The sequence below is a fragment of the Cebidichthys violaceus genome, unplaced genomic scaffold (genome assembly GCF_023349555.1).
Source record: "Cebidichthys violaceus isolate CVI_PGR_0920_01 unplaced genomic scaffold, fCebVio1.0.p SCAF_2, whole genome shotgun sequence".
Classification (NCBI taxonomy): domain Eukaryota; kingdom Metazoa; phylum Chordata; class Actinopteri; order Perciformes; family Stichaeidae; genus Cebidichthys; species Cebidichthys violaceus.
Window position 1 is genome coordinate 15,872,799 of NW_027176372.1, and position 27,746 is coordinate 15,900,544.

Consider the following 27,746-nt stretch of genomic DNA (forward strand, 5'->3'; position numbering starts at 1 on the left):
TGGCGCTGTTTTGTTCGTAAAATGCCAGAATAAGCGCCATGACAGTGAATCGTTGTCATGAGGGCAGATCGTTAAACAACCGGACAGCTCGGTGGTGCTGAATTTCCACTCCGAAACCTGCTCACCCTTTTCAGCGACAAAATATCCTCGGGATTACAATTGTGAGAATATATTTGGGATTACAGCCGTTCAGCAAAAGACGATATTTCTGGAAACGTACATACTTTACTTTGAAGTGCAGTAAACCGACACACAACAATGGAGTCCTTTGTAACAATGCAGTCTTGTAAAAGGTACGTGCTGCTCGTTCTTCTTTTTTCTCTCGTTCGTAACACATTGACTTCAGTGACTCATTATTCAATACCTGAGGAGATGAAAGAAGGATCAGTTGTAGCAAACCTTGCTACCGATCTCAGCCTGGATGTTAAAACACTGAACCAGAGGAAGATGCGTCTCGACATCATTGCAAACAAGAAATATCTGGATGTGAACAAAGAGACTGGTGAACTGTATGTTGTGGAGAAAATTGACAGGGAAAATGTTTGCCCAACAAAGTCATCTGCGTCGTGTTATCTCAGACTGGAGGTAACACTAGAAAATCCACTCCGAATGTTTAACATAGAAGTAGAAATATTAGATATGAACGACAACGCCCCTCAGTTTCGCAGAGACGCCATTCATTTAGATATTTCTGAAGCGACGCCAAAAGGAGAGAGATTCTCTCTCAGTAATGCAGTTGATCCTGATGTTGGAATAAATTCAGTGAAAACGTATCATCTGAGTGAAAGTGAACATTTTAATATTGAAGTTCAGACTGGCAGAGAAGGGACAAAGTTTGCCGATTTGATCTTAACAAAGACTTTAGATCGAGAGCAGCATGCTGTTCATAATATCATACTCACAGCTGTAGATGGAGGAACACCTGCTCGTTCTGGAACTGCAAGTGTTATTGTTCATGTTTTAGACACAAATGACAACGCTCCAACTTTTGACAAATTAAACTACAATTTAAAAATAATAGAAAACTCTCCAATTGGAAGTCTTGTTGTTCATCTCAATGCAACAGATTTAGATGAAGGGTCAAATTCCGATATTACGTATTCATATAGTTTATATACGTCAGAGAAAACACAGGAAACATTTCATCTGAATCCTTCTAGTGGTGAAATTACTGTTAAAGGAATGCTAAACTATGAGGATTACAGGATTTATGATATGGAAGTTATAGCAACTGATAAAGGAGCGAGTGCTTTGTCAGGACAATGTACTATCAAGATTGTGGTTGAAGACATGAATGACAACCATCCAGAAATATCGATTAAATCATTCCAGAGTCCAGTCAATGAAAACATAGAATTAGACACAGTGATAGCTGTAGTTAGTGTCAGTGATAAAGACTCAGGTGACAATGGAGTGGTTGATCTTCACATTCCAGATAATATGCCTTTCAAACTGAGGGAGTCCTCTGATAACTATTATGAATTAGTAGTGTCACAGCCATTAGACCGTGAGAAGGTTCCAGAATATGACATCACTTTCACTGTGACAGACAGAGGTTCTCCTCCTTTATCTGACAATGAGACTATGACGTTAGAACTGCTGGATGTTAATGACAATGTTCCACAGTTCCCTCAGTCATTTTATACTATACGTGTAATGGAGAATAACGCACCTGGAGCCTTGCTCAGTTCACTCACTGCGTTTGACCCTGACCTCCATGAAAACCAGTATCTAGTTTATTTCATCCTCGAGAAGGAGATAGCCAACACCTCCATGTCCATGCTGTTCTCCATCAATCCAGAGAACGGTAATCTTTACGCACTAAAAACCTTTGACTATGAGATCGAGAATGAGTTTCGTTTCCACATCGAGGCCAGAGACTCTGGCTCTCCTCCACTCAGCAGTAACGTGACGGTCCACATCATTATAGTGGACCAGAACGACAACGCTCCGGTTATTGTGTCTCCGTGGCGCGCGCACGGCTCGGTGGTGGAGGAAAAGATCCCCAGATCCACCGATAAAGGCTCTCTGGTTTCCAAGGTGATAGCCTTAGACACCGACTCGGTGCACAACTCTCGGATTACGTACCAGTTTCTCCAAGTGACGGACGCCACCTTGTTCAGTCTGGATCAATACAACGGAGAGATCCGGACTATGAGGATGTTCAGTTACAGAGACCCGCGCCACCAGCGACTGGTTGTTGTTGCCAAAGACAACGGGGAGCCCGCTCTCTCTGCTACAGTCACCATCAAGCTGTCCACAGTGGAGACTGCCGTTAAGGCCTACTCTGACATGACTGAGGTGCCTCTAGAATATGACATCTTCTCAGACCTAAACCTGTATTTGGTCATCGGTCTGGGCTCGGTGTCATTTCTCCTGCTGATCACCATATTGGTCACCATCGTGCTCAAGTGTCAGAAACCCAATCCCAGCAAAGCGGCTCCTCCCTGCAGGAACAGTGTGATCAGTGAGAGGAACTCCACCATCGCAGATTCCACTCTGGTGTCCAACGATGCCTACTGGTACAGTCTGTTTCTAGCAGAGACCAGGAAAGGAAAGATGGTGGTTAGACAGCCTGTGCCAAAGGGCTCCAGATACATCGTGTCCAGTATACCAAGAGGCACAGGACTGACAGACACTAGTGACTCAGCGGCTTCCACTCTGCAGGTGAGAGTCTAATGTAAATGTGTTTTTTAATAGTGTTCATTAATAATTATTGAATGGAATGTCGTTTGACATTGCACATTTTTTGAGTTCATAACGCTTCCTCAATTCATCTCAAAAATAGATGAGCTTATTCTTCTGAAGATATTGTTGTCAGCAATATACAATTTAAACTCAAAATAACATCAAAAAACTGATCTTTAAGGTACATCTTGTTATACTGAGTTAAAACATTTAAAAAGTCTTAAAACCCCAAAAGGTGGCGCTGTTTGGTTAGTAAAATGCCAGAATAAGCGCCATGACAGTGAATGTTGTCATGATGACAGATCGTAAAACAACCGGACAGTTCCGTGGTGCTGAAGCTCGACTACGAAAACTGCTCGCTGTATGAAGCGGAGATCCATTCTCCGGATTTAAATGATCAGAATATGCATGGGATAAAGGCCGTCGCAGGAAAATTCAATATTACTGGAAACGTACGTCATTTACTTTGAAGTGCAGTAAACCGACACACAACAATGGCGTCTTCTGTAACAATGCAGTCTTGTAAAAGGTACGTGCTGCTCGTTATTCTTTTTTCTTTCGTTCGTAACACATTGACTTCAGCGACTCATTATTCAATACCTGAGGAGATGAAAGAAGGATCAGTTGTAGCAAACCTTGCTACCGATCTCAGCCTGGATGTTAAAACACTGAACCAGAGGAAGATGCGTCTCGACATCATTGCAAACAAGAAATATCTGGATGTGAACAAAGAGACTGGTGAACTGTATGTTGTGGAGAAAATTGACCGGGAAAATCTTTGCACAACCAAGGCGTCGTGCTATCTCAAACTGGAGATAATACTTGAAAACCCACTACGAATTTTTAACATAGAAGTAGAAATATTAGATATGAACGACAACGCCCCACAGTTTCGCAGAGACGCCATTCATTTAGATATATCTGAAGCGACGCCAAAAGGAGAGAGATTCTCTCTCAGTAATGCAGTTGATCCTGATGTTGGAATAAATTCAGTAAAAACGTACCATCTGAGTGAAAGTGAACATTTTAATATTGAAGTTCAGACTGGCAGAGATGGCTCAAAGTCTGCTGATTTGATCTTAACAAAGACTTTAGATCGAGAGGAGCATGCTGTTCATAATCTAATACTCACAGCTGTAGATGGAGGAACACCTGCTCGTTCTGGAACTGCAAGTGTTATTGTTCATGTTTTAGACACAAATGACAACGCTCCAACTTTTGACAAATTAAACTACAATTTAAAAATAATAGAAAACTCTCCGATTGGAAGTCTTGTTGTTCATCTCAATGCAACAGATTTAGATGAAGGGTCAAATTCCGATATTACGTATTCATATAGTTTATATACGTCAGAGAAAACACAGGAAACATTTAATCTGAATCCTTCTAGTGGTGAAATTACTGTTAAAGGAATGCTAAACTATGAGGATTACAGGATTTATGGTATGGAAGTTATAGCAACTGATAAAGGAGCGAGTGCTTTATCAGGACAATGTACTATAAAGATTCTGGTTGAAGACATGAATGACAACCATCCAGAAATATCTATTAAATCATTCCAGAGTCCAGTCAATGAAAACATAGAATTAGACACAGTGATAGCTGTAGTTAGTGTCAGTGATAAAGACTCGGGTGACAATGGAGTGGTTGATCTTCACATTCCAGATAATATGCCTTTCAAACTGAGGGAGTCCTCTGATAACTATTATGAATTAGTAGTGTCACAGCCATTAGACCGTGAGAAGGTTCCAGAATATGACATCACTTTCACTGTGACAGACAGAGGTTCTCCTCCTTTATCTGACAATGAGACTATGACGTTAGAACTGCTGGATGTTAATGACAATGTTCCACAGTTCCCTCAGTCATTTTATACTATACGTGTAATGGAGAATAACGCACCTGGAGCCTTGCTCAGTTCACTCACTGCGTTTGACCCTGACCTCCATGAAAACCAGTATCTAGTTTATTTCATCCTCGAGAAGGAGATAGCCAACACCTCCATGTCCATGCTGTTCTCCATCAATCCAGAGAACGGTAATCTTTACGCACTAAAAACTTTTGACTATGAGATCGAGAATGAGTTTCGTTTCCACATCGAGGCCAGAGACTCTGGCTCTCCTCCACTCAGCAGTAACGTGACGGTCCACATCATTATAGTGGACCAGAACGACAACGCTCCGGTTATTGTGTCTCCGTGGCGCGCGCACGGCTCGGTGGTGGAGGAAAAGATCCCCAGATCCACCGATAAAGGCTCTCTGGTTTCCAAGGTGATAGCCTTAGACACCGACTCGGTGCACAACTCACGGATTACGTACCAGTTTCTACAAGTGACGGACGCCACCTTGTTCAGTCTGGATCAATACAACGGAGAGATCCGGACAATGAGGATGTTCAGTTACAGAGACCCGCGCCACCAGCGACTGGTTGTTGTTGCCAAAGACAACGGGGAGCCCGCTCTCTCTGCTACAGTCACCATCAAGCTGTCCACAGTGGAGACTGCCGTTAAGGCCTACTCTGACATGACTGAGGTGCCTCTAGAATATGACATCTTCTCAGACCTAAACCTGTATTTGGTCATCGGTCTGGGCTCGGTGTCATTTCTCCTGCTGATCACCATATTGGTCACCATCGTGCTCAAGTGTCAGAAACCCAATCCCAGCAAAGCGGCTCCTCCCTGCAGGAACAGTGTGATCAGTGAGAGGAACTCCACCATCGCAGATTCCACTCTGGTGTCCAACGATGCCTACTGGTACAGTCTGTTTCTAGCAGAGACCAGGAAAGGAAAGATGGTGGTTAGACAGCCTGTGCCAAAGGGCTCCAGATACATCGTGTCCAGTATACCAAGAGGCACAGGACTGACAGACACTAGTGACTCAGCGGCTTCCACTCTGCAGGTGAGCGTCCAATATACACGTGATTGTATAATTTATAATTTATCAATATTTAGTTACATTTCATTTGACGTTGCAGTTTTTTAGGTCATTACTATTCATCAAGTAAAATCATAAATACTTTCAATAAATCCATTTATTCTCGTCAGTGATACACAATTTAAACTCACAATAATACCAATAAACTAGTCTTTAATATACATATTGTTAAACGGAATTAAAAACCCTTGAAAACATAAAGGGTGGCGCTGTTTTGTTCGTAAAATGCCAGAATAAGCGCCATGACAGTGAATCGTTGTCATGAGGGCAGATCGTTAAACAACCGGACAGCTCGGTGGTGCTGAATCTCCACTCCGAAACCTGCTCACCCTTTTCAGCGACACAATATCCTCGGGATTACAATTGTGAGAATATATTTGGGATTACAGCCGTTACAGCAAAAGACGATATTTCTGGAAACATACATACTTTCCTTTGAAGTGCAGTAAACCGACACACAACAATGGAGTCCTTTGTAACAATGCAGTCTTGTAAAAGGTACGTGCTGCTCGTTCTTCTTTTTTCTTTCGTTCGTAACACATTGACTTCAGTGACTCATTATTCAATACCTGAGGAGATGAAAGAAGGATCAGTTGTAGCAAACCTTGCTACCGATCTCAGCCTGGATGTTAAAACACTGAACCAGAGGAAGATGCGTCTTGACATCATTGCAAACAAGAAATATCTGGATGTGAACAAAGAGACTGGTGAACTGTATGTTGTGGAGAAAATTGACCGGGAAAATGTTTGCACAACCAAGTCTTCAGCGTCGTGCTATCTCAAACTGGAGATAATACTAGAAAACCCAGTACGAATTTTTAACATAGAAGTAGAAATATTAGATATGAACGACAACGCCCCTCAGTTTCGCAGAGACGTCATTCATTTAGATATATCTGAAGCGACACCAAAAGGAGAGAGATTCTCTCTCAGTAATGCAGTTGATCCTGATGTTGGAACCAATTCAGTAAAAACGTATCATCTGAGTGAAAGTGAACATTTTAATATTGAAGTTCAGACTGGCAGAGATGGCTCAAAGTTTGCTGAATTGATCTTAACAAAGACTTTAGATCGAGAGGAGCATGCTGTTCATAATCTAATACTCACAGCTGTAGATGGAGGAACACCTGCTCGTTCTGGAACTGCAAGTGTTATTGTTCGTGTTTTGGACACAAATGACAACGCTCCTACTTTTGAAAAAGTTAATTACAACATAAAAATAATGGAAAATTCTCCAATTGGAAATCTCGTTATTCATCTAAATGCAACAGATTTAGATGAAGGGTCAAATTCCGATATTACGTATTCATATAGTTTATATACGTCAGAGAAAGCACAGGAAACATTTCATCTGAATCCTTCTATTGGTGAAATTACTGTTAAAGGAATGCTAAACTATGAGGATTTCAGGATTTATGATATGGAAGTTATAGCAACTGATAAAGGAGCGAGTGCTTTATCAGGACAATGTACTATCAAGATTGTGGTTGAAGACATGAATGACAACCATCCAGAAATATCTATTAAATCATTCCAGAGTCCAGTCAATGAAAACATAGAATCAGACACAGTGATAGCTGTAGTTAGTGTCAGTGATAAAGACTCAGGTGACAATGGAGTGGTTGATCTTCACATTCCAGATAATATGCCTTTCAAACTGAGGGAGTCCTCTGATAACTATTATGAGTTAGTAGTGTCACAGCCATTAGACCGAGAGAAGGTTCCAGAATATGACATCACTTTCACTGTGACAGACAGAGGTTCTCATCCTTTATCTGACAATGAGACTATGACGTTAGAACTGCTGGATGTTAATGACAATGTTCCACAGTTCCCTCAGTCATTTTATACTATACGTGTAATGGAGAACAACGCACCTGGAGCCTTGCTCAGTTCACTCACTGCGTTTGACCCTGACCTCCATGAAAACCAGTATCTAGTTTATTTCATCCTCGAGAAGGAGATAGCCAACACCTCCATGTCCATGCTGTTCTCCATCAATCCAGAGAACGGTAATCTTTACGCACTAAAAACTTTTGACTATGAGATCGAGAATGAGTTTCGTTTCCACATCGAGGCCAGAGACTCTGGTTCTCCTCCACTCAGCAGTAACGTGACGGTCCACATCATTATAGTGGACCAGAACGACAACGCTCCGGTTATTGTGTCTCCGTGGCGCGCGCACGGCTCGGTGGTGGAGGAAAAGATCCCCAGATCCACCGATAAAGGCTCTCTGGTTTCCAAGGTGATAGCCTTAGACACCGACTCGGTGCACAACTCTCGGATTACGTACCAGTTTCTCCAAGTGACTGACGCCACCTTGTTCAGTCTGGATCAATACAACGGAGAGATCCGGACTATGAGGATGTTCAGCTACAGAGACCCGCGCCACCAGCGACTGGTTGTTGTTGCCAAAGACAACGGGGAGCCCGCTCTCTCTGCTACAGTCACCATCAAGCTGTCCACAGTGGAGACTGCCGTTAAGGCCTACTCTGACATGACTGAGGTGCCTCTAGAATATGACATCTTCTCAGACCTAAACCTGTATTTGGTCATCGGTCTGGGCTCGGTGTCATTTCTCTTGCTGATCACCATATTGGTCACCATCGTGCTCAAGTGTCAGAAACCCAATCCCAGCAAAGCGGCTCCTCCCTGCAGGAACAGTGTGATCAGTGAGAGGAACTCCACCATCGCAGATTCCACTCTGGTGTCCAACGATGCCTACTGGTACAGTCTGTTTCTAGCAGAGACCAGGAAAGGAAAGATGGTGGTTAGACAGCCTGTGCCAAAGGGCTCCAGATACATCGTGTCCAGTATACCAAGAGGCACAGGACTGACAGACACTAGTGACTCAGCGGCTTCCACTCTGCAGGTGAGAGTCTAATGTAAATGTGTTTTTTAATAGTGTTCATTAATAATTATTGAATGGAATGTCGTTTGACATTGCACATTTTTTGAGTTCATAACGCTTCCTCAATTCATCTCAAAAATAGATGAGCTTATTCTTCTGAAGATATTGTTGTCAGCAATATACATTTTAAACTCAAAATAACATCAAAAAACTGATCTTTAAGGTACATCTTGTTATACTGAGTTAAAACATTTAAAAAGTCTTAAAACCCCAAAAGGTGGCGCTGTTTTGTTAGTAAAATGCCAGAATAAGCGCCATGACAGTGAATGTTGTCATGATGACAGATCGTAAAACAACCGGACAGTTCCGTGGTGCTGAAGCTCGACTACGAAAACTGCTCGCCGTATGAAGCGGAGATCCATTCTCCGAATTTAAATGATCAGAATATGCATGGGATAAAGGCCGTCGCAGGGAAATTCAATATTGCTGGAAACGTACGTCATTTACTTTGAAGTGCAGTAAACCGACACACAACAATGGCGTCTTCTGTAACAATGCAGTCTTGTAAAAGGTACGTGCTGCTCGTTATTCTTTTTTCTCTCGTTCGTAACACATTGACTTCAGCGACTCATTATTCAATACCTGAGGAGATGAAAGAAGGATCAGTTGTAGCAAACCTTGCTACCGATCTCAGCCTGGATGTTAAAACACTGAACCAGAGGAAGATGCGTCTCGACATCATTGCAAACAAGAAATATCTGGATGTGAACAAAGAGACTGGTGAACTGTATGTTGTGGAAAAGATTGACAGAGAAACTATTTGCCCAACCAAGTCATCGGCGTCGTGCTATCTCAAACTGGAGATAATACTAGAAAATCCACTACGAATTTTTAACATAGAAGTAGAAATATTAGATATGAACGACAACGCCCCTCAGTTTCGCAGAGACGCCATTCATTTAGATATATCTGAAGCGACGCCAAAAGGAGAGAGATTCTCTCTCAGTAATGCAGTTGATCCTGATGTTGGAATAAATTCAGTAAAAACGTACCATCTGAGTGAAAGTGAACATTTTAATATTGAAGTTCAGACTGGCAGAGATGGCTCAAAGTCTGCTGATTTGATCTTAACAAAGACTTTAGATCGAGAGCAGCATGCTGTTCATAATCTAATACTCACAGCTGTAGATGGAGGAACACCTGCTCGTTCTGGAACTGCAAGTGTTATTGTTCATGTTTTAGACACAAATGACAACGCTCCAACTTTTGACAAATTAAACTACAATTTAAAAATAATAGAAAACTCTCCAATTGGAAGTCTTGTTGTTCATCTCAATGCAACAGATTTAGATGAAGGGTCAAATTCCGACATTACGTATTCATATAGTTTATATACGTCAGAGAAAACACAGGAAACATTTCATCTGAATCCTTCTAGTGGTGAAATTACTGTTAAAGGAATGCTAAACTATGAGGATTTCAGGATTTATGATATGGAAGTTATAGCAACTGATAAAGGAGCGAGTGCTTTGTCAGGACAATGTACTATAAAGATTCTGGTTGAAGACATGAATGACAACCATCCAGAAATATCTATTAAATCATTCCAGAGTCCAGTCAATGAAAACATAGAATTAGACACAGTGATAGCTGTAGTTAGTGTCAGTGATAAAGACTCAGGTGACAATGGAGTGGTTGATCTTCACATTCCAGATAATATGCCTTTCAAACTGAGGGAGTCCTCTGATAACTATTATGAATTAGTAGTGTCACAGCCATTAGACCGAGAGAAGGTTCCAGAATATGACATCACTTTCACTGTGACAGACAGAGGTTCTCCTCCTTTATCTGACAATGAGACTATGACGTTAGAACTGCTGGATGTTAATGACAATGTTCCACAGTTCCCTCAGTCATTTTATACTATACGTGTAATGGAGAATAACGCACCTGGAGCCTTGCTCAGTTCACTCACTGCGTTTGACCCTGACCTCCATGAAAACCAGTATCTAGTTTATTTCATCCTCGAGAAGGAGATAGCCAACACCTCCATGTCCATGCTGTTCTCCATCAATCCAGAGAACGGTAATCTTTACGCACTAAAAACTTTTGACTATGAGATCGAGAATGAGTTTCGTTTCCACATCGAGGCCAGAGACTCTGGCTCTCCTCCACTCAGCAGTAACGTGACGGTCCACATCATTATAGTGGACCAGAACGACAACGCTCCGGTTATTGTGTCTCCGTGGCGCGCGCACGGCTCGGTGGTGGAGGAAAAGATCCCCAGATCCACCGATAAAGGCTCTCTGGTTTCCAAGGTGATAGCCTTAGACACCGACTCGGTGCACAACTCTCGGATTACGTACCAGTTTCTCCAAGTGACTGACGCCACCTTGTTCAGTCTGGATCAATACAACGGAGAGATCCGGACTATGAGGATGTTCAGTTACAGAGACCCGCGCCACCAGCGACTGGTTGTTGTTGCCAAAGACAACGGGGAGCCCGCTCTCTCTGCTACAGTCACCATCAAGCTGTCCACAGTGGAGACTGCCGTTAAGGCCTACTCTGACATGACTGAGGTGCCTCTAGAATATGACATCTTCTCAGACCTAAACCTGTATTTGGTCATCGGTCTGGGCTCGGTGTCATTTCTCCTGCTGATCACCATATTGGTCACTATCGTGCTCAAGTGTCAGAAACCCAAGCCCAGCAAAGTGGTTCCTCCCTGCAGGAACAGTGTGATCAGTGAGAGGAACTCCACCATCGCAGATTCCACTCTGGTGTCCAACGATGCCTACTGGTACAGTCTGTTTCTAGCAGAGACCAGGAAAGGAAAGATGGTGGTTAGACAGCCTGTGCCAAAGGGCTCCAGATACATCGTGTCCAGTATACCAAGAGGCACAGGACTAACAGACACTAGTGACTCAGCGGCTTCCACTCTGCAGGTATGGAATAAACACAATTAAATAAATATAATTTGAGCATGTCCATCAAATACAGACACAAGTTAATGTGTGAAACGCGTGTATATAACTTATTTATCAATATTGCAATGGTTTTACGCACACAAACCTGCGCGTAATAGTATAAAACGAAGGCAAAGAATGTGACATCATTCTTGCACTGATAAATGACCATGCAATTTAAGTTTAGTAAAAAAACAAACTGTAAATGCATATTGTTAAAGAAAAAATGAATGTATAAAAATATATAAATATAAAACCTTTCATTATTGTTTGCATCGTACCGGAAACAAATAATGCCAAACGTTTGATTTTTTTTTTCTTTTATCCACAATTAGCTTCCCACACAACTTACCTTTGTTAAACGAAATGTTGACTTCTCCGATATTTTACGAGATGCAAAGGCACATAAAGGACATTTCACGTCGCTGCTCTCCACAAAAACAGATATCTAAAGAAATCATCGTTCTCGCGATAGTTCATTGATGCTGGGCAGGCAGACATATTGTAAATCTCTGCTGAAAACAGCACAAAGACACGTTTTCCTTGAACACTCTCGTTGACGTTCATCATTGAATTAAACAACTTTATCTTATTTCTTCAAAGAATATGTCAAGGTTCTAAATACGGATTATTTACAATGGCTCGTCAGTATTCCTGGAGAGGGTACGTTTCAGTATTTATCCTTCTTTCTGCCATGATGAACACGGTATCTACCGTCACCCATTATTCTGTTCCCGAAGAAATGGAGGAAGGCTCTGTCGTTGCTAATTTAGCAACTGATTTGGGATTAGACGTGAAGACACTGAATAAAAGAAAAATGCGCGTCGATGTTGTAGGCAATAAGAAATATCTTGATATCAACAAAGACACGGGAGAGCTGTTTTTTCTGGAAAGGATTGACAGAGAGTTATTATGCCCCTCGAAGACAACATGCTTTCTTAAATTAGACGCTACAATTGAAAATCCAATACGAATGTTTAATATCGAGGTGGAAATCACGGATATTAACGACAACGCTCCTCATTTTCGAAGAGGAACGATGCACTTGGACATCTCTGAATCAAGCCCCGTTGGAGAGAGATTCTCATTGAATAATGCTGCAGACCCAGATGTTGGAACAAATTCTGTGAAAGATTACCATCTGAGCTCAAGTGAACACTTCTCCATTGAAATTCAGACCGGAAGAGATGGGACGAAGTTTGCTGATTTGATTCTGAAAAAAGCTTTGGATAGAGAGCAGCAGGCTGTTCATAATCTAATTCTCACTGCTGTGGACGGTGGAGTGCCCACGCGCACAGGTACAGCCAGTATCGTTGTTCGCGTGCTCGATGTGAACGACAACGCCCCTTCATTTAACAAAGACAAATACATTGTCGATGTGATGGAAAACTCCCCGATTGGCAGTCTAGTAATAAAACTAAACGCCACTGATTTAGATGAAGGTTCAAATTCTGATATTGTTTATTCATATAGTTTATATACATCAGAGAGAACGCAGCAGGTGTTTAACTTGAATCCAGAGAATGGTGAAATCAGAGTGAGAGAGATGATAAATTATGAAGATTTTAAGCTTTATGACATGGAGGTTATTGCCAGCGATAAGGGGCCTAACTCCTTATCTGGACAGTGTAAACTGTCAATTCAGGTGACAGACATGAATGACAATCATCCAGAAATATCTATTAAATCATTTCAGAGTCCAATAAAAGAAAATGATCCGATAGACACAGTGATAGCTGTAGTTAGTGTCAGTGATAAAGACTCAGGTGACAATGGAGTGGTTGATCTTCACATTCCAGATAATATGCCTTTCAAACTGAGGGAGTCCTCTGATAACTATTATGAGTTAGTAGTGTCACAGCCATTAGACCGTGAGAAGGTTCCAGAATATGACATCACTTTCACTGTGACAGACAGAGGTTCTCCTCCTTTATCTGACAATGAGACTATGACGTTAGAACTGCTGGATGTTAATGACAATGTTCCACAGTTCCCTCAGTCATTTTATACTATACGTGTAATGGAGAATAACGCACCTGGAGCCTTGCTCAGTTCACTCACTGCGTTTGACCCTGACCTCCATGAAAACCAGTATCTAGTTTATTTCATCCTCGAGAAGGAGATAGCCAACACCTCCATGTCCATGCTGTTCTCCATCAATCCAGAGAACGGTAATCTTTACGCACTAAAAACTTTTGACTATGAGATCGAGAATGAGTTTCGTTTCCACATCGAGGCCAGAGACTCTGGCTCTCCTCCACTCAGCAGTAACGTGACGGTCCACATCATTATAGTGGACCAGAACGACAACGCTCCGGTTATTGTGTCTCCGTGGCGCGCGCACGGCTCGGTGGTGGAGGAAAAGATCCCCAGATCCACCGATAAAGGCTCTCTGGTTTCCAAGGTGATAGCCTTAGACACCGACTCGGTGCACAACTCTCGGATTACGTACCAGTTTCTACAAGTGACGGACGCTACCTTGTTCAGTCTGGATCAATACAACGGAGAGATCCGGACTATGAGGATGTTCAGTTACAGAGACCCGCGCCACCAGCGACTGGTTGTTGTTGCCAAAGACAACGGGGAGCCCGCTCTCTCTGCTACAGTCACCATCAAGCTGTCCACAGTGGAGACTGCCGTTAAGGCCTACTCTGACATGACTGAGGTGCCTCTAGAATATGACATCTTCTCAGACCTAAACCTGTATTTGGTCATCGGTCTGGGCTCGGTGTCATTTCTCCTGCTGATCACCATATTGGTCACCATCGTGCTCAAGTGTCAGAAACCCAAGCCCAGCAAAGCGGCTCCTCCCTGCAGGAACAGTGTGATCAGTGAGAGGAACTCCACCATCGCAGATTCCACTCTGGTGTCCAACGATGCCTACTGGTACAGTCTGTTTCTAGCAGAGACCAGGAAAGGAAAGATGGTGGTTAGACAGCCTGTGCCAAAGGGCTCCAGATACATCGTGTCCAGTATACCAAGAGGCACAGGACTGACAGACACTAGTGACTCAGCGGCTTCCACTCTGCAGGTATGGAAGAAACTCAATTAAATAACTATAATCTGAGCATGTCCATCAAATACAGACAAAAATGAATGTATGAAACGCTTGTATAGAATTTATTTATCATAATTGCAATGGTTTTACGCACACAAACCTGCGCGTAAAAGTGTAAAACCAAGGCAAAGACTGTGACGTCATTCTTGCACTGATAAATGACCATGCAATTTAAGTTTAGTAAAAAAAAACCTGTAAATACATATTCAAAAAAATGAATGTATAAAAGATATACAAATATAAAACCTTTCGTTATTGTTCGCATCTTACCGGAAATAAATAATGCCAAACGTTTAATTTTTTTTTCTTTTATCCAAAATTAGCTTCCCACACAACTTACCTTTGTTAAACGAAATGTTGACTTCTCCGATATTTTACGAGATGCAAAGGCACATAAAGGACATTTCACGTCGCTGCTCTCCACAAAAACAGATATCTACAGAAATCATCGTTCTCGCGATAGTTCATTGATGCTGGGCAGGCAGACATATTGTAAATCTCTGCTAAAAACAGCACAAAGACACGTTTTCCTTGAACACTCTCGTTGACGTTCATCATTGAATTAAACAACTTTATCTTATTTCTTCAAAGAATATGTCAAGGTTCTAAATACGGATTATTTACAATGGCTCGTCAGTATTCCTGGAGCGGGTACGTTTCAGTATTTATCCTTCTTTCTGCCATGATGAACACTGTATCTACCGTCACCCATTATTCTGTTCCCGAAGAAATGGAGGAAGGCTCTGTCGTTGCTAATTTAGCAACTGATTTGGGATTAGACGTGAAGACTCTGAATAAAAGAAAAATGCGCGTCGATGTTGTTGGCAATAAGAAATATCTTGATATCAACAAAGACACGGGAGAGCTGTTTATCTCTGAAAGGATTGACAGAGAGCTATTATGCTCCTTGAAGACAGCTACGTCTTGCTTTCTTAAATTAGACGCTACAATTGAAAATCCAATACGAATGTTTAATATCGAGGTGGAAATCACGGATATTAACGACAACGCTCCTCATTTTCGAAGAGGAACGATGCACTTGGACATCTCTGAATCAAGCCCCGTTGGAGAGAGATTCTCATTGAATAATGCTGCAGACCCAGATGTTGGAACAAATTCTGTGAAAGATTACCATCTGAGCTCAAGTGAACACTTCTCCATTGAAATTCAGACCGGAAGAGATGGGACGAAGTTTGCTGATTTGATTCTGAAAAAAGCTTTGGATAGAGAGCAGCAGGCTGTTCATAATCTAATTCTCACTGCTGTGGACGGTGGAGTGCCCACGCGCACAGGTACAGCCAGCATCGTTGTTCGCGTGCTCGATGTGAACGACAACGCCCCTTCATTTAACAAAGACAAATACATTGTCGATGTGATGGAAAACTCCCCGATTGGCAGTCTAGTAATAAAACTAAACGCCACTGATTTAGATGAAGGTTCAAATTCTGATATTGTTTATTCATATAGTTTATATACATCAGAGAGAACGCAGCAGGTGTTTAACTTGAATCCAGAGAATGGTGAAATCAGAGTGAGAGAGATGATAAATTATGAAGATTTTAAGCTTTATGACATGGAGGTTATTGCCAGCGATAAGGGGCCTAACTCCTTATCTGGACAGTGTAAACTGTCAATTCAGGTGACAGACATGAATGACAATCATCCAGAAATATCTATTAAATCATTTCAGAGTCCAATAAAAGAAAATGATCCGATAGACACAGTGATAGCTGTAGTTAGTGTCAGTGATAAAGACTCAGGTGACAATGGAGTGGTTGATCTTCACATTCCAGATAATATGCCTTTCAAACTGAGGGAATCCTCTGATAACTATTATGAGTTAGTAGTGTCACAGCCATTAGACCGTGAGAAGGTTCCAGAATATGACATCACTTTCACTGTGACAGACAGAGGTTCTCCTCCTTTATCTGACAATGAGACTATGACGTTAGAACTGCTGGATGTTAATGACAATGTTCCACAGTTCCCTCAGTCATTTTATACTATACGTGTAATGGAGAATAACGCACCTGGAGCCTTGCTCAGTTCACTCACTGCGTTTGACCCTGACCTCCATGAAAACCAGTATCTAGTTTATTTCATCTTCGAGAAGGAGATAGCCAACACCTCCATGTCCATGCTGTTCTCCATCAATCCAGAGAACGGTAATCTTTACGCACTAAAAACTTTTGACTATGAGATCGAGAATGAGTTTCGTTTCCACATCGAGGCCAGAGACTCTGGCTCTCCTCCACTCAGCAGTAACGTGACGGTCCACATCATTATAGTGGACCAGAACGACAACGCTCCGGTTATTGTGTCTCCGTGGCGCGCGCACGGCTCGGTGGTGGAGGAAAAGATCCCCAGATCCACCGATAAAGGCTCTCTGGTTTCCAAGGTGATAGCCTTAGACATCGACTCGGTGCGCAACTCTCGGATTACGTACCAGTTTCTCCAAGTGACGGACGCCACCTTGTTCAGTCTGGATCAATACAACGGAGAGATCCGGACTATGAGGATGTTCAGCTACAGAGACCCGCGCCACCAGCGACTGGTTGTTGTTGCCAAAGACAACGGGGAGCCCGCTCTCTCTGCTACAGTCACCATCAAGCTGTCCACAGTGGAGACTGCCGTTAAGGCCTACTCTGACATGACTGAGGTGCCTCTAGAATATGACATCTTCTCAGACCTAAACCTCTATTTGGTCATCGGTCTGGGCTCGGTGTCATTTCTCCTGCTGATCACCATATTGGTCACGATCGTGCTCAAGTGTCAGAAACCCAATCCCAGCAAAGCGGCTCCTCCCTGCAGGAACAGTGTGATCAGTGAGAGGAACTCCACCATCGCAGATTCCACTCTGGTGTCCAACGATGCCTACTGGTACAGTCTGTTTCTAGCAGAGACCAAGAAAGGAAAGATGGTGGTTAGACAGCCTGTGCCAAAGGGCTCCAGATACATCGTGTCCAGTATACCAAGAGGCACAGGACTGACAGACACTAGTGACTCTGCGGCCTCTACTCTGCAGGTATGGAAGAAACTCAATTAAATAAATATAATTTGAGCATGTCCATCAAATACATACACAAATGAATGTATGAAACGCTTGTATGGAATTTATTTATCAATATTGCAATGGTTTTACGCACACAAACCTGCGCGTAAAAGTGTAAAACCAAGGCAAAGACTGTGACGTCATTCTTGCACTGATAAATGACCATGCAATTTAAGTTCAGTAGAAAAAGAACTGTAAATACATATTCGACAAAATGAATGTATAAAAAATATACAAATATAAAACCTTTCGTTATTGTTGGCATCGTACCGGAAACAAATAATGCCAAACGTTTGATTTTTTTTTCTTTTATCCAAAATTAGCTTCCCACACAACTTACCTTTGTTAAACGAAATGTTGACTTCTCCGATATTTTACGAGATGCAAAGGCACATAAAGGACATTTCACGTCGCTGCTTTCCACAAAAACAGATATCTAAAGAAATCATCGTTCTCGCGATAGTTCATTGATGCTGGGCAGGCAGACATATTGTAAATCTCTGCTGAAAACAGCATAAAGAAACGTTTTCCTTGAACACTCCCGTTGACGTTCATCGTTGAATTAAACGACTTAGTCTCATTTCTTCAACGGACATCAAATGTCAAGGTTCTAAATACGGATTATTTACAATGGCTCGTCAGTATTCCTGGAGAGGGTACGTTTCAGTATTTATCTTTCTTTTTGCCATGATGAACACGGTATCTACCGTCACCCATTATTCTGTTCCCGAAGAAATGGAGGAAGGCTCTGTCGTTGCTAATTTAGCAACTGATTTGGGATTAGACGTGAAGACTCTGAATAAAAGAAAAATGCGCGTCGACATTGTTGGCAATAAGAAATATCTTGATATCAACAAAGACACGGGAGAGCTGTTTTTTCTGGAAAGGATTGACAGAGAGCTGTTATGCCCCTCGAAGACAACTACATCATGCTTTCTAAGATTGGACGCTACAATTGAAAATCCAATACGAATGTTTAATATCGAGGTGGAAATCACGGATATTAACGACAACGCTCCTCATTTTCGAAGAGGAACGATGCACTTGGACATCTCTGAATCAAGTCCCGTTGGAGAGAGATTCTCATTGAATAATGCTGCAGACCCAGATGTTGGAACAAATTCTGTGAAAGATTACCATCTGAGCTCAAGTGAACACTTCTCCATTGAAATTCAGACCGGAAGAGATGGGACGAAATTTGCTGATTTGATTCTGAAAAAAGCTTTGGATAGAGAGCAGCAGGCTGTTCATAATCTAATTCTCACTGCTGTGGACGGAGGAGTGCCCACGCGCACAGGTACAGCCAGTATCATTGTTCGCGTGCTTGATGTGAACGACAACGCCCCTTCATTTAACAAAGACAAATACATTGTCGATGTGATGGAAAACTCCCCGATTGGCAGTCTAGTAATACAACTAAACGCCACTGATTTAGATGAAGGTTCAAATTCTGATATTGTTTATTCATATAGTTTATATACATCAGAGAGAACGCAGCAGGTGTTTAACTTGAATCCAGAGAATGGTGAAATCAGAGTGAGAGAGATGATAAATTATGAAGATTTTAAGCTTTATGACATGGAGGTTATTGCCAGCGATAAGGGGCCTAACTCCTTATCTGGACAGTGTAAACTGTCAATTCAGGTGACAGACATGAATGACAATCATCCAGAAATATCTATTAAATCATTTCAGAGTCCAATAAAAGAAAATGATCCGATAGACACAGTGATAGCTGTAGTTAGTGTCAGTGATAAAGACTCAGGTGACAATGGAGTGGTTGATCTTCACATTCCAGATAATATGCCTTTCAAACTGAGGGAATCCTCTGATAACTATTATGAGTTAGTAGTGTCACAGCCATTAGACCGTGAGAAGGTTCCAGAATATGACATCACTTTCACTGTGACAGACAGAGGTTCTCCTCCTTTATCTGACAATGAGACTATGACGTTAGAACTGCTGGATGTTAATGACAATGTTCCACAGTTCCCTCAGTCATTTTATACTATACGTGTAATGGAGAATAACGCACCTGGAGCCTTGCTCAGTTCACTCACTGCGTTTGACCCTGACCTCTATGAAAACCAGTATCTAGTTTATTTCATCCTCGAGAAGGAGATAGCCAACACCTCCATGTCCATGCTGTTCTCCATCAATCCAGAGAACGGTAATCTTTACGCACTAAAAACTTTTGACTATGAGATCGAGAATGAGTTTCGTTTCCACATCGAGGCCAGAGACTCTGGCTCTCCTCCACTCAGCAGTAACGTGACGGTCCACATCATTATAGTGGACCAGAACGACAACGCTCCGGTTATTGTGTCTCCGTGGCGCGCGCACGGCTCGGTGGTGGAGGAAAAGATCCCCAGATCCACCGACAAAGGCTCTCTGGTTTCCAAAGTGATAGCCTTAGACACCGACTCGGTGCACAACTCTCGGATTACGTACCAGTTTCTACAAGTGACGGACGCCACCTTGTTCAGTCTGGATCAATACAATGGAGAGATCCGGACTATGAGGATGTTCAGCTACAGAGACCCGCGCCACCAGCGACTGGTTGTTGTTGCAAAGGACAACGGGGAGCCCGCTCTCTCTGCTACAGTCACCATCAAGCTGTCCACAGTGGAGACTGCCGTTAAGGCCTACTCTGACATGACTGAGGTGCCTCTAGAATATGACATCTTCTCAGACCTAAACCTGTATTTGGTCATCGGTCTGGGCTCGGTGTCATTTCTCCTGCTGATCACCATATTGGTCACCATCGTGCTCAAGTGTCAGAAACCCAATCCCAGCAAAGCGGCTCCTCCCTGCAGGAACAGTGTGATCAGTGAGAGGAACTCCACCATCGCAGATTCCACTCTGGTGTCCAACGATGCCTACTGGTACAGTCTGTTTCTAGCAGAGACCAGGAAAGGAAAGATGGTGGTTAGACAGCCTGTGCCAAAGGGCTCCAGATACATCGTGTCCAGTATACCAAGAGGCACAGGACTGACAGACACTAGTGACTCAGCAGCTTCCACTCTGCAGGTATGGCAAACAGAACACGTGCTACACACAGATGTACTTCATCAATATCCATCAAATCCACTAACAAGTGACCATTGCATTCACAAACCTGTCATATCAGCGCTTGATAATTTTACTTTCTTCTTTACTTATTTTAAGATACTAGTCCTGAAATGAACCACGCATCACACGTGGAAAAAGTTATAATGCACCTTAACAACGTGTTGGATACTATTCTTACTGTTGTTACAGCAGATAGTTTCTACTAAAATCTCTCTACAATTTCATGCAATTTACTAATTAATTGGATTAATAATCTATACTGTCTTTTTGTTTATATACTTTTTTTCCGCTCTTGCTTGTCTATTTCTGCATACATAACGTATGGGAGGATAAAAAGAGGTTAGATGGGGGGCATATAGACATTGTAATAAATAACAAGTAAATGTCAGGTGCAGCAATTATTGATTATACACACATGGACTCTTTTAAAATATCATCATGTCTGACATTTTTACGTGTGCGTAATGTTGTAGGAGTATGAAGGAAAGAGGATACTACTATACATTATCTATACACTTACAATCAGCGTATACACTTATAAAAAAAATTAAAACTTCTACAAAAGGACTTATTTCCACTTTTTGAAACTGTCAAACAAAACGCTCGCTCCCCTTCTTAGTTTAAAACAAAATACTTTTTGAACAGGTGCAAAGGCTCACACAAGACTATTTTCGTCGCTGCTCTCCACCAAAACATGTTCCTGGTGAAGTCATCTTTTTCACGATAGTTTATTGGAGGAGAAGCAGTAAGGCAGTATTTCATGGACGTCACTTCCGTGTATGCGCGCTGAAACATTTTCTTTTAAGATCCTCGTTTCGTTTGTTAGTTTATCAAGAAGGCGGTTCATCCACGTTTCAGCACCTTTCAAGGCGATAAGGAATCGATATGATGGCGCATCATATCGGACATTTATGCGGGAGAGGGTACGTTTCAGTATTTATCCTTCTTTCTGCCATGATGAACACGGTATCTACAGTCACCCATTATTCTGTTCCCGAAGAAATGGAGGAAGGCTCTGTCGTTGCTAATTTAGCAACTGATTTGGGATTAGACGTGAAGACACTAAAGGGAAGGAAAATGCGCGTCGACGTTGTGGGCAATAAAAAATATCTTGATATCAACAAAGACACGGGAGAGCTGTTCATTCTGGAAAGGATTGACAGAGAAGTTTTGTGCCCCTTAAAAACAACTACATACTGCTTTCTTAAATTAGACGCTACAATTGAAAATCCAATACGAATGTTTAATATCGAGGTGGAAATTATGGACATTAACGACAACGCTCCTCATTTTCGAAGAGGCACGATGCATTTAGACATCTCTGAATCAAGTCCCGTTGGAGAGAGATTCTCATTGAATAATGCTGCAGACCCAGATGTTGGAACAAATTCTGTGAAAGATTACCATCTGAGCTCAAGTGAAAATTTTGCACTCGAGATTCAGACCGGAAGAGATGGGTCAAAGTTTGCTGATTTGATTCTGAAAAAAGCTTTGGATAGAGAGCAGCAGGCTGTTCATAATCTAATTCTCACTGCTGTGGACGGAGGAGTGCCCACGCGCACAGGTACAGCCAGCATCGTTGTTCGCGTGCTTGATGTGAACGACAACGCCCCTTCATTTAACAAAGACAAATACATTGTCGATGTGATGGAAAACTCCCCGATTGGCAGTCTAGTAATAAAACTAAACGCCACTGATTTAGATGAAGGTTCAAATTCTGATATTGTTTATTCATATAGTTTATATACATCAGAGAGAACGCAGCAGGTGTTTAACTTGAATCCAGAGAATGGTGAAATCAGAGTGAGAGAGATGATAAATTATGAAGATTTTAAGCTTTATGACATGGAGGTTATTGCCAGCGATAAGGGGCCTAACTCCTTATCTGGACAGTGTAAACTGTCAATTCAGGTGACAGACATGAATGACAATCATCCAGAAATATCTATTAAATCATTTCAGAGTCCAATAAAAGAAAATGATCCGATAGACACAGTGATAGCTGTAGTTAGTGTCAGTGATAAAGACTCAGGTGACAATGGAGTGGTTGATCTTCACATTCCAGATAATATGCCTTTCAAACTGAGGGAGTCCTCTGATAACTATTATGAGTTAGTAGTGTCACAGCCATTAGACCGTGAGAAGGTTCCAGAATATGACATCACTTTCACTGTGACAGACAGAGGTTCTCCTCCTTTATCTGACAATGAGACTATGACGTTAGAACTGCTGGATGTTAATGACAATGTTCCACAGTTCCCTCAGTCATTTTATACTATACGTGTAATGGAGAATAACGCACCTGGAGCCTTGCTCAGTTCACTCACTGCGTTTGACCCTGACCTCCATGAAAACCAGTATCTAGTTTATTTCATCTTCGAGAAGGAGATAGCCAACACCTCCATGTCCATGCTGTTCTCCATCAATCCAGAGAACGGTAATCTTTACGCACTAAAAACTTTTGACTATGAGATCGAGAATGAGTTTCTTTTCCACATCGAGGCCAGAGACTCTGGCTCTCCTCCACTCAGCAGTAACGTGACGGTCCACATCATTATAGTGGACCAGAACGACAACGCTCCGGTTATTGTGTCTCCGTGGCGCGCGCACGGCTCGGTGGTGGAGGAAAAGATCCCCAGATCCACCGATAAAGGCTCTCTGGTTTCCAAGGTGATAGCCTTAGACACCGACTCGGTGCACAACTCTCGGATTACGTACCAGTTTCTACAAGTGACGGACGCCACCTTGTTCAGTCTGGATCAATACAACGGAGAGATCCGGACTATGAGGATGTTCAGCTACAGAGACCCGCGCCACCAGCGACTGGTTGTTGTTGCAAAGGACAACGGGGAGCCCGCTCTCTCTGCTACAGTCACCATCAAGCTGTCCACAGTGGAGACTGCCGTTAAGGCCTACTCTGACATGACTGAGGTGCCTCTAGAATATGACATCTTCTCAGACCTAAACCTGTATTTGGTCATCGGTCTGGGCTCGGTGTCATTTCTCCTGCTGATCACCATATTGGTCACCATCGTGCTCAAGTGTCAGAAACCCAAGCCCAGCAAAGCGGTTCCTCCCTGCAGGAACAGTGTGATCAGTGAGAGGAACTCCACCATCGCAGATTCCACTCTGGTGTCCAACGATGCCTACTGGTACAGTCTGTTTCTAGCAGAGACCAGGAAAGGAAAGATGGTGGTTAGACAGCCTGTGCCAAAGGGCTCCAGATACATCGTGTCCAGTATACCAAGAGGCACAGGACTGACAGACACTAGTGACTCAGCAGCTTCCACTCTGCAGGTACAGATCACAGCTTCTTTTACCGCATTTTAAATGAAAAAATATCTGGCCAACTGTTAACGCAGTTCATACTACAGTATTTCATTTCTGGTTTTTTTTTTATCTTCAGTGTAATGGAAATGTTTTTTAGTAGCACTAAATATTGTGTGAGGCAATTCAAAGTTATATCAAAGAAAATATTCATCAAGAATAAGTATAATACATTTTGTGTTTTCAAACAATGAGAACCTTCATTCTAAATTCAACAATAAATGCATGTATTTAACATATCATACCAGATACTCACTAAATCAGTATACACTTTGGTATCAGTGCACAGCATAAAATCAAAACATGGAAGTAAAAACGAGACATTACATTTATGATTCAAATAGATAGCAAAAATCTCCGGTCAATAAAGAAATATAACCGTTCATAGAAACCAACCTGAAGAAAATCTTGCTGCTGTTTGTATTTAAAGTTTTGTGGTTCCTTTACAGAGCAGCACCTGCTCAAAAGGCTTTTCTTTCAAAACGGTTTCAGAGACATTTTTATGTGACTTCAGTTTGTTGTCTGTATATCAGTGGAACAGTTGTGTCTTGATTGTTTTATTCACTGCAAATGAAAACACAATCAAGTACATATCTGAAATGAAAATGCTGAACCCACTGTTTAAAGTAAACCTTTTCTCCCCAGCTCCAGTGCCATTTGATTATTTAATGTGATATCTATATATCTAAACACCTACCTGTCTGTCTGTCTGTCTGTCTGTCTGTCTGTCTGTCTGTCTGTCTGTCTGTCTGTCTAAGATGGTAAGTATGCTGCTGGACGAACAGACAATGATACAGCTAAATATAAAACTGTGTTTTAACCTACTTTCATACAACGGATTGTAACAAGCTGCATTATCTGTTATTAAGGGTCACACTAACCACGATTAATCTGTGGTATTTCTCAAAGTTAACATTTTATTCATGGTGCCTCTACACCCACCCTGTGATCGTAGGATACATACGCAAATAACCCTTTCTTGTGCTTGCAATAACCTGACCATTAAATTGCTTGTTTTTTTTCTCCCCACTCTTAAGTACCCTAAATGAGGAAAGTCCACACTGCAGTTGGAGGTATGCAGGAGTCTCACTCCCCCACCCTGGATGCCCTTTTATGAATGATGTTACAGAACTTAGTTTATTGTGTGTTTGTTTTGTTCTCAGTGGATCTTTTTTAAAATTATTCTTTCTTGTTTAGTATCTCTTGGAGAAGGACATTTGTTTTTAATAGCAAAGGGTCACATAGTTTAAATAACATGCGGCTTGTCAAATCTCCTGTGTTAACCTCTTCATGCCTACATTTTGATTACAGTTGCTTGTATTGCAGCCTCATCCCTAAAGCCCACTAAAATATGTCTATGCAATCGAACTATCAAAGTAATTAGTAAATACTTCTGTCAGTATTTCATGATTATGTCCCTTCTCAAAGCCTAAAAATATAGCCCTAATGATTTTTGATTGACCTCAGGGGACGAAGACATTATGTCATAATCATCACAATGATAATATACTGAGTGTGACACTCTGTGGTCAGTTTTGCAGACAATCAAAAGTGGTGGTCCAGATGGCATTGAAACAGTCCTATTACTTGTGGTGAACAAAGTGAGAGTCCCTGCACATACCTGTATCATATAGGCTCATAGAGTATTAATCTATAGTATAATATAGTATAATTCAACACAAACATGCTGCTCAGCCTGAAGGTTATTGATCACAGTTATAAAAAAAATCCTTCACTTCAAATACAAATGTTGCCATTTGCTTGCTTTGCTTTTTTCACAATCTGGCTTTTGCTTTTCATGCCTGGTTAATACACACGGCAAGAACATATTGATATGTCTTCAGGTTCTAGGTCCTGTGCATGTGAAGATTAATTAGTGTTCATCCCGTACTGACCTATCAGTAAGAGGTTATAAGTACATTTTGAATGTATATATGTTGGGCTGGACTGTGTTGTGGATGTATGACTGGGTTAGTTATACTGTAAATCAACTGAGTGTTACTGACTTCACAGAATTTCAATTTACTGTCTGCTGTAGTGTGAATTGTGACCTAATTCTTTGTGCAGGAGAGACGCAAAGTGAAACCAGTCACCCAGTTACCTAGCAACCACTCTCCTTCACATAATATTGGAGCATGGTATTCATTGATAGACCTGCCACCTCACCAATACATGAAGGATCTGCCTAACCCCTCCACCCACTCTGTCCTCTGCCTGAAGCCCCTGTCTGTGTGACAGACATTGGCTGCATGAGATGTGTCATTTTGGCCAGTCATGGCTGTCAGTGCTCTGGGTCTTTTCCATATTTATCTAATTCTTTTGTCTCATTGGCAGGCATCCTCCAGCAGCAGCAGCAGCTCCACATAAGGCCCCACCTCCAGCTGTTTCCTGGTTTGAATCCAATAGGAAAGCTTCCCACTGGAAAGGAGAGACCCCTGCCCATAAACGCCCCCACGTCCATCCTGCTCAGTCAGATCCTTGCTTCTCACAATGTGTAGTTGTAATGCTATAACACCAAATGGACTATGGTGGCTAATTAAGGACCAAGCCCTCTCCCTTCTCTTTCTTTAAGCACATGAAAATCCAATCAACATTGCCTCTCTGTCGATTCAATATGCACGATAAGACTGCATGGCTTCAACCTCACTCCAAGACCATCATACATAAAAAAAATCCAGAGGAGATACTTGCAAAGAAGCAGACTGTATGAAAAATTGCACATGTGGATATTTAAAGAAGCCTCAACAAGGACTATTAGAGTGGACACGGAAACGTTGAAATGCCTTTAAGAGATCGTTTTCCTCTTTAAAAATGAAACACATGTTGATTACATTATTAACCTCTGTGCTTTGTCTTGCCCCTTAACAGCATTGATGTATAATAAACAAGTTAACTATGAAGTGAAACAGCACAATTAACTAAATGTCAGAAAAGCACCAACCTACGATTTTTAAGTATGAAACAAAAGGAAATCGGTATTTTATAGATGTGGTAGCTTTTAGCAGTTTTATGTTTTGTACTTGATGTTGTGCTTTATATGTGAGCTAGACTAAATATGAGAGTGATGAGAGATTGAGTTAAGTTAGCCAGTACATCAAACAGATAAAAGTGAGGCCTTTAGCCATTATGTATCTGCCTTTCAGTTGTTTTTGCATGGGATAATCAAGTACTTTAATAGCTTTAGATATTTTATGATATTGAGAAATCCATGTTCTGTAGTTAGGCCTCACTGTTTAGTATTTTACAAAACAATGATAACACAGTAAAGAAGTGCAGCATTATACTTTTCTATGGATCAAGAAAGTTAAGTGTACTCTCATCTTAAATGTGCACAGTCTGCTTGAATGTTATGTTCACTTGGACATTACGGGAGAATAAGAGTCTAGAGGATTTAACTAAACACAAGTGAATGCAGTGAGTGTTTGAGAATGGACTGATTAATATCTACTTATGATGACTGTATATACATCACAAACACGACTATGTGCTTTCACTTTTTTATTTTCAAAGCCAAACTCTGGATGTTCCTTAATTTCAATGTCTTCTGAGATTGTGTAACAAGATGAAAACTGAATTAATGACTTAGTGTTTACTTTATAATACTGAATACTGGTTTCAACCAATGGAAGCTGTGCTCATGTGTATTACTGACTACTGTGTGTATATGCATATGTAACACATAAATAGGGATACAGATATGACCGACATACAGTATAGCATATCTTTATCTATAAATATGCCTTTATTTGTCAATATTAATGCTGAACAGAAAAACAGTGCCATCAGATTTATGGGCCGA

The 27,746-nt window shown here is 41.7% G+C and overlaps 6 protein-coding genes across 10 annotated transcripts in view; all 6 read left to right on the plus strand.

The window, feature by feature from the left end:
- The first annotated feature begins 16 nt into the window (after positions 1–16).
- LOC137875483 (protocadherin alpha-C2-like) lies at positions 17–2,736 on the plus strand. Its single transcript, XM_068714731.1, has one exon. The coding sequence runs from the start codon at positions 259–261 to the stop codon at positions 2,677–2,679; it is 2,421 nt and encodes an 806-aa protein (XP_068570832.1). The 5' UTR covers positions 17–258; the 3' UTR covers positions 2,680–2,736.
- A 446-nt stretch (positions 2,737–3,182) lies between these two features.
- LOC137875484 (protocadherin alpha-C2-like) lies at positions 3,183–5,756 on the plus strand. Its single transcript, XM_068714732.1, has one exon. It carries the CDS (start codon positions 3,183–3,185, stop codon positions 5,667–5,669), a length of 2,487 nt encoding a protein of 828 aa, XP_068570833.1. The 3' UTR covers positions 5,670–5,756.
- Positions 5,757–5,780: 24 nt separating this feature from the next.
- Positions 5,781–8,603, plus strand: LOC137875487 (protocadherin alpha-C2-like). Its single transcript, XM_068714738.1, has one exon. The coding sequence runs from the start codon at positions 6,085–6,087 to the stop codon at positions 8,503–8,505; it is 2,421 nt and encodes an 806-aa protein (XP_068570839.1). The 5' UTR covers positions 5,781–6,084; the 3' UTR covers positions 8,506–8,603.
- A 207-nt stretch (positions 8,604–8,810) lies between these two features.
- LOC137875485 (protocadherin alpha-C2-like) overlaps positions 8,811–27,746 on the plus strand; it is a 19,186-nt gene continuing 250 nt past the window's right edge. The window contains exons 1-3 of one of the 5 annotated variants that reach the window (XM_068714736.1): positions 8,811–11,417; positions 24,985–25,020; positions 26,282–27,746. The exon at positions 26,282–27,746 is cut by the window's right edge and continues 250 nt beyond it. In XM_068714736.1, coding sequence (XP_068570837.1) covers positions 9,009–11,417; positions 24,985–24,996 — 2,421 coding nt within the window. In that variant the 5' untranslated portion in view covers positions 8,811–9,008 and the 3' untranslated portion in view covers positions 24,997–25,020; positions 26,282–27,746. The other 4 variants (XM_068714737.1, XM_068714735.1, XM_068714734.1 and 1 more) reach the window with 4 other exon arrangements.
- On the plus strand, positions 14,490–17,542 carry LOC137875750 (protocadherin alpha-C2-like). Its single transcript, XM_068715259.1, has one exon. It carries the CDS (start codon positions 15,122–15,124, stop codon positions 17,540–17,542), a length of 2,421 nt encoding a protein of 806 aa, XP_068571360.1. The 5' UTR covers positions 14,490–15,121.
- Positions 18,179–20,749, plus strand: LOC137875751 (protocadherin beta-16-like). The gene has a single exon (XM_068715260.1). The coding sequence runs from the start codon at positions 18,179–18,181 to the stop codon at positions 20,732–20,734; it is 2,556 nt and encodes an 851-aa protein (XP_068571361.1). The 3' UTR covers positions 20,735–20,749.

Bases quoted from the DNA above. Each gene is read 5' to 3' on its own strand.
- LOC137875483 (XM_068714731.1), top strand. From the start codon at position 259: ATGGAGTCCTTTGTAACAATGCAGTCTTGTAAAAGGTACGTGCTGCTC.
- LOC137875484 (XM_068714732.1), top strand. From the start codon at position 3,183: ATGGCGTCTTCTGTAACAATGCAGTCTTGTAAAAGGTACGTGCTGCTC.
- LOC137875487 (XM_068714738.1), top strand. From the start codon at position 6,085: ATGGAGTCCTTTGTAACAATGCAGTCTTGTAAAAGGTACGTGCTGCTC.
- LOC137875750 (XM_068715259.1), top strand. From the start codon at position 15,122: ATGGCTCGTCAGTATTCCTGGAGCGGGTACGTTTCAGTATTTATCCTT.
- LOC137875751 (XM_068715260.1), top strand. From the start codon at position 18,179: ATGGCTCGTCAGTATTCCTGGAGAGGGTACGTTTCAGTATTTATCTTT.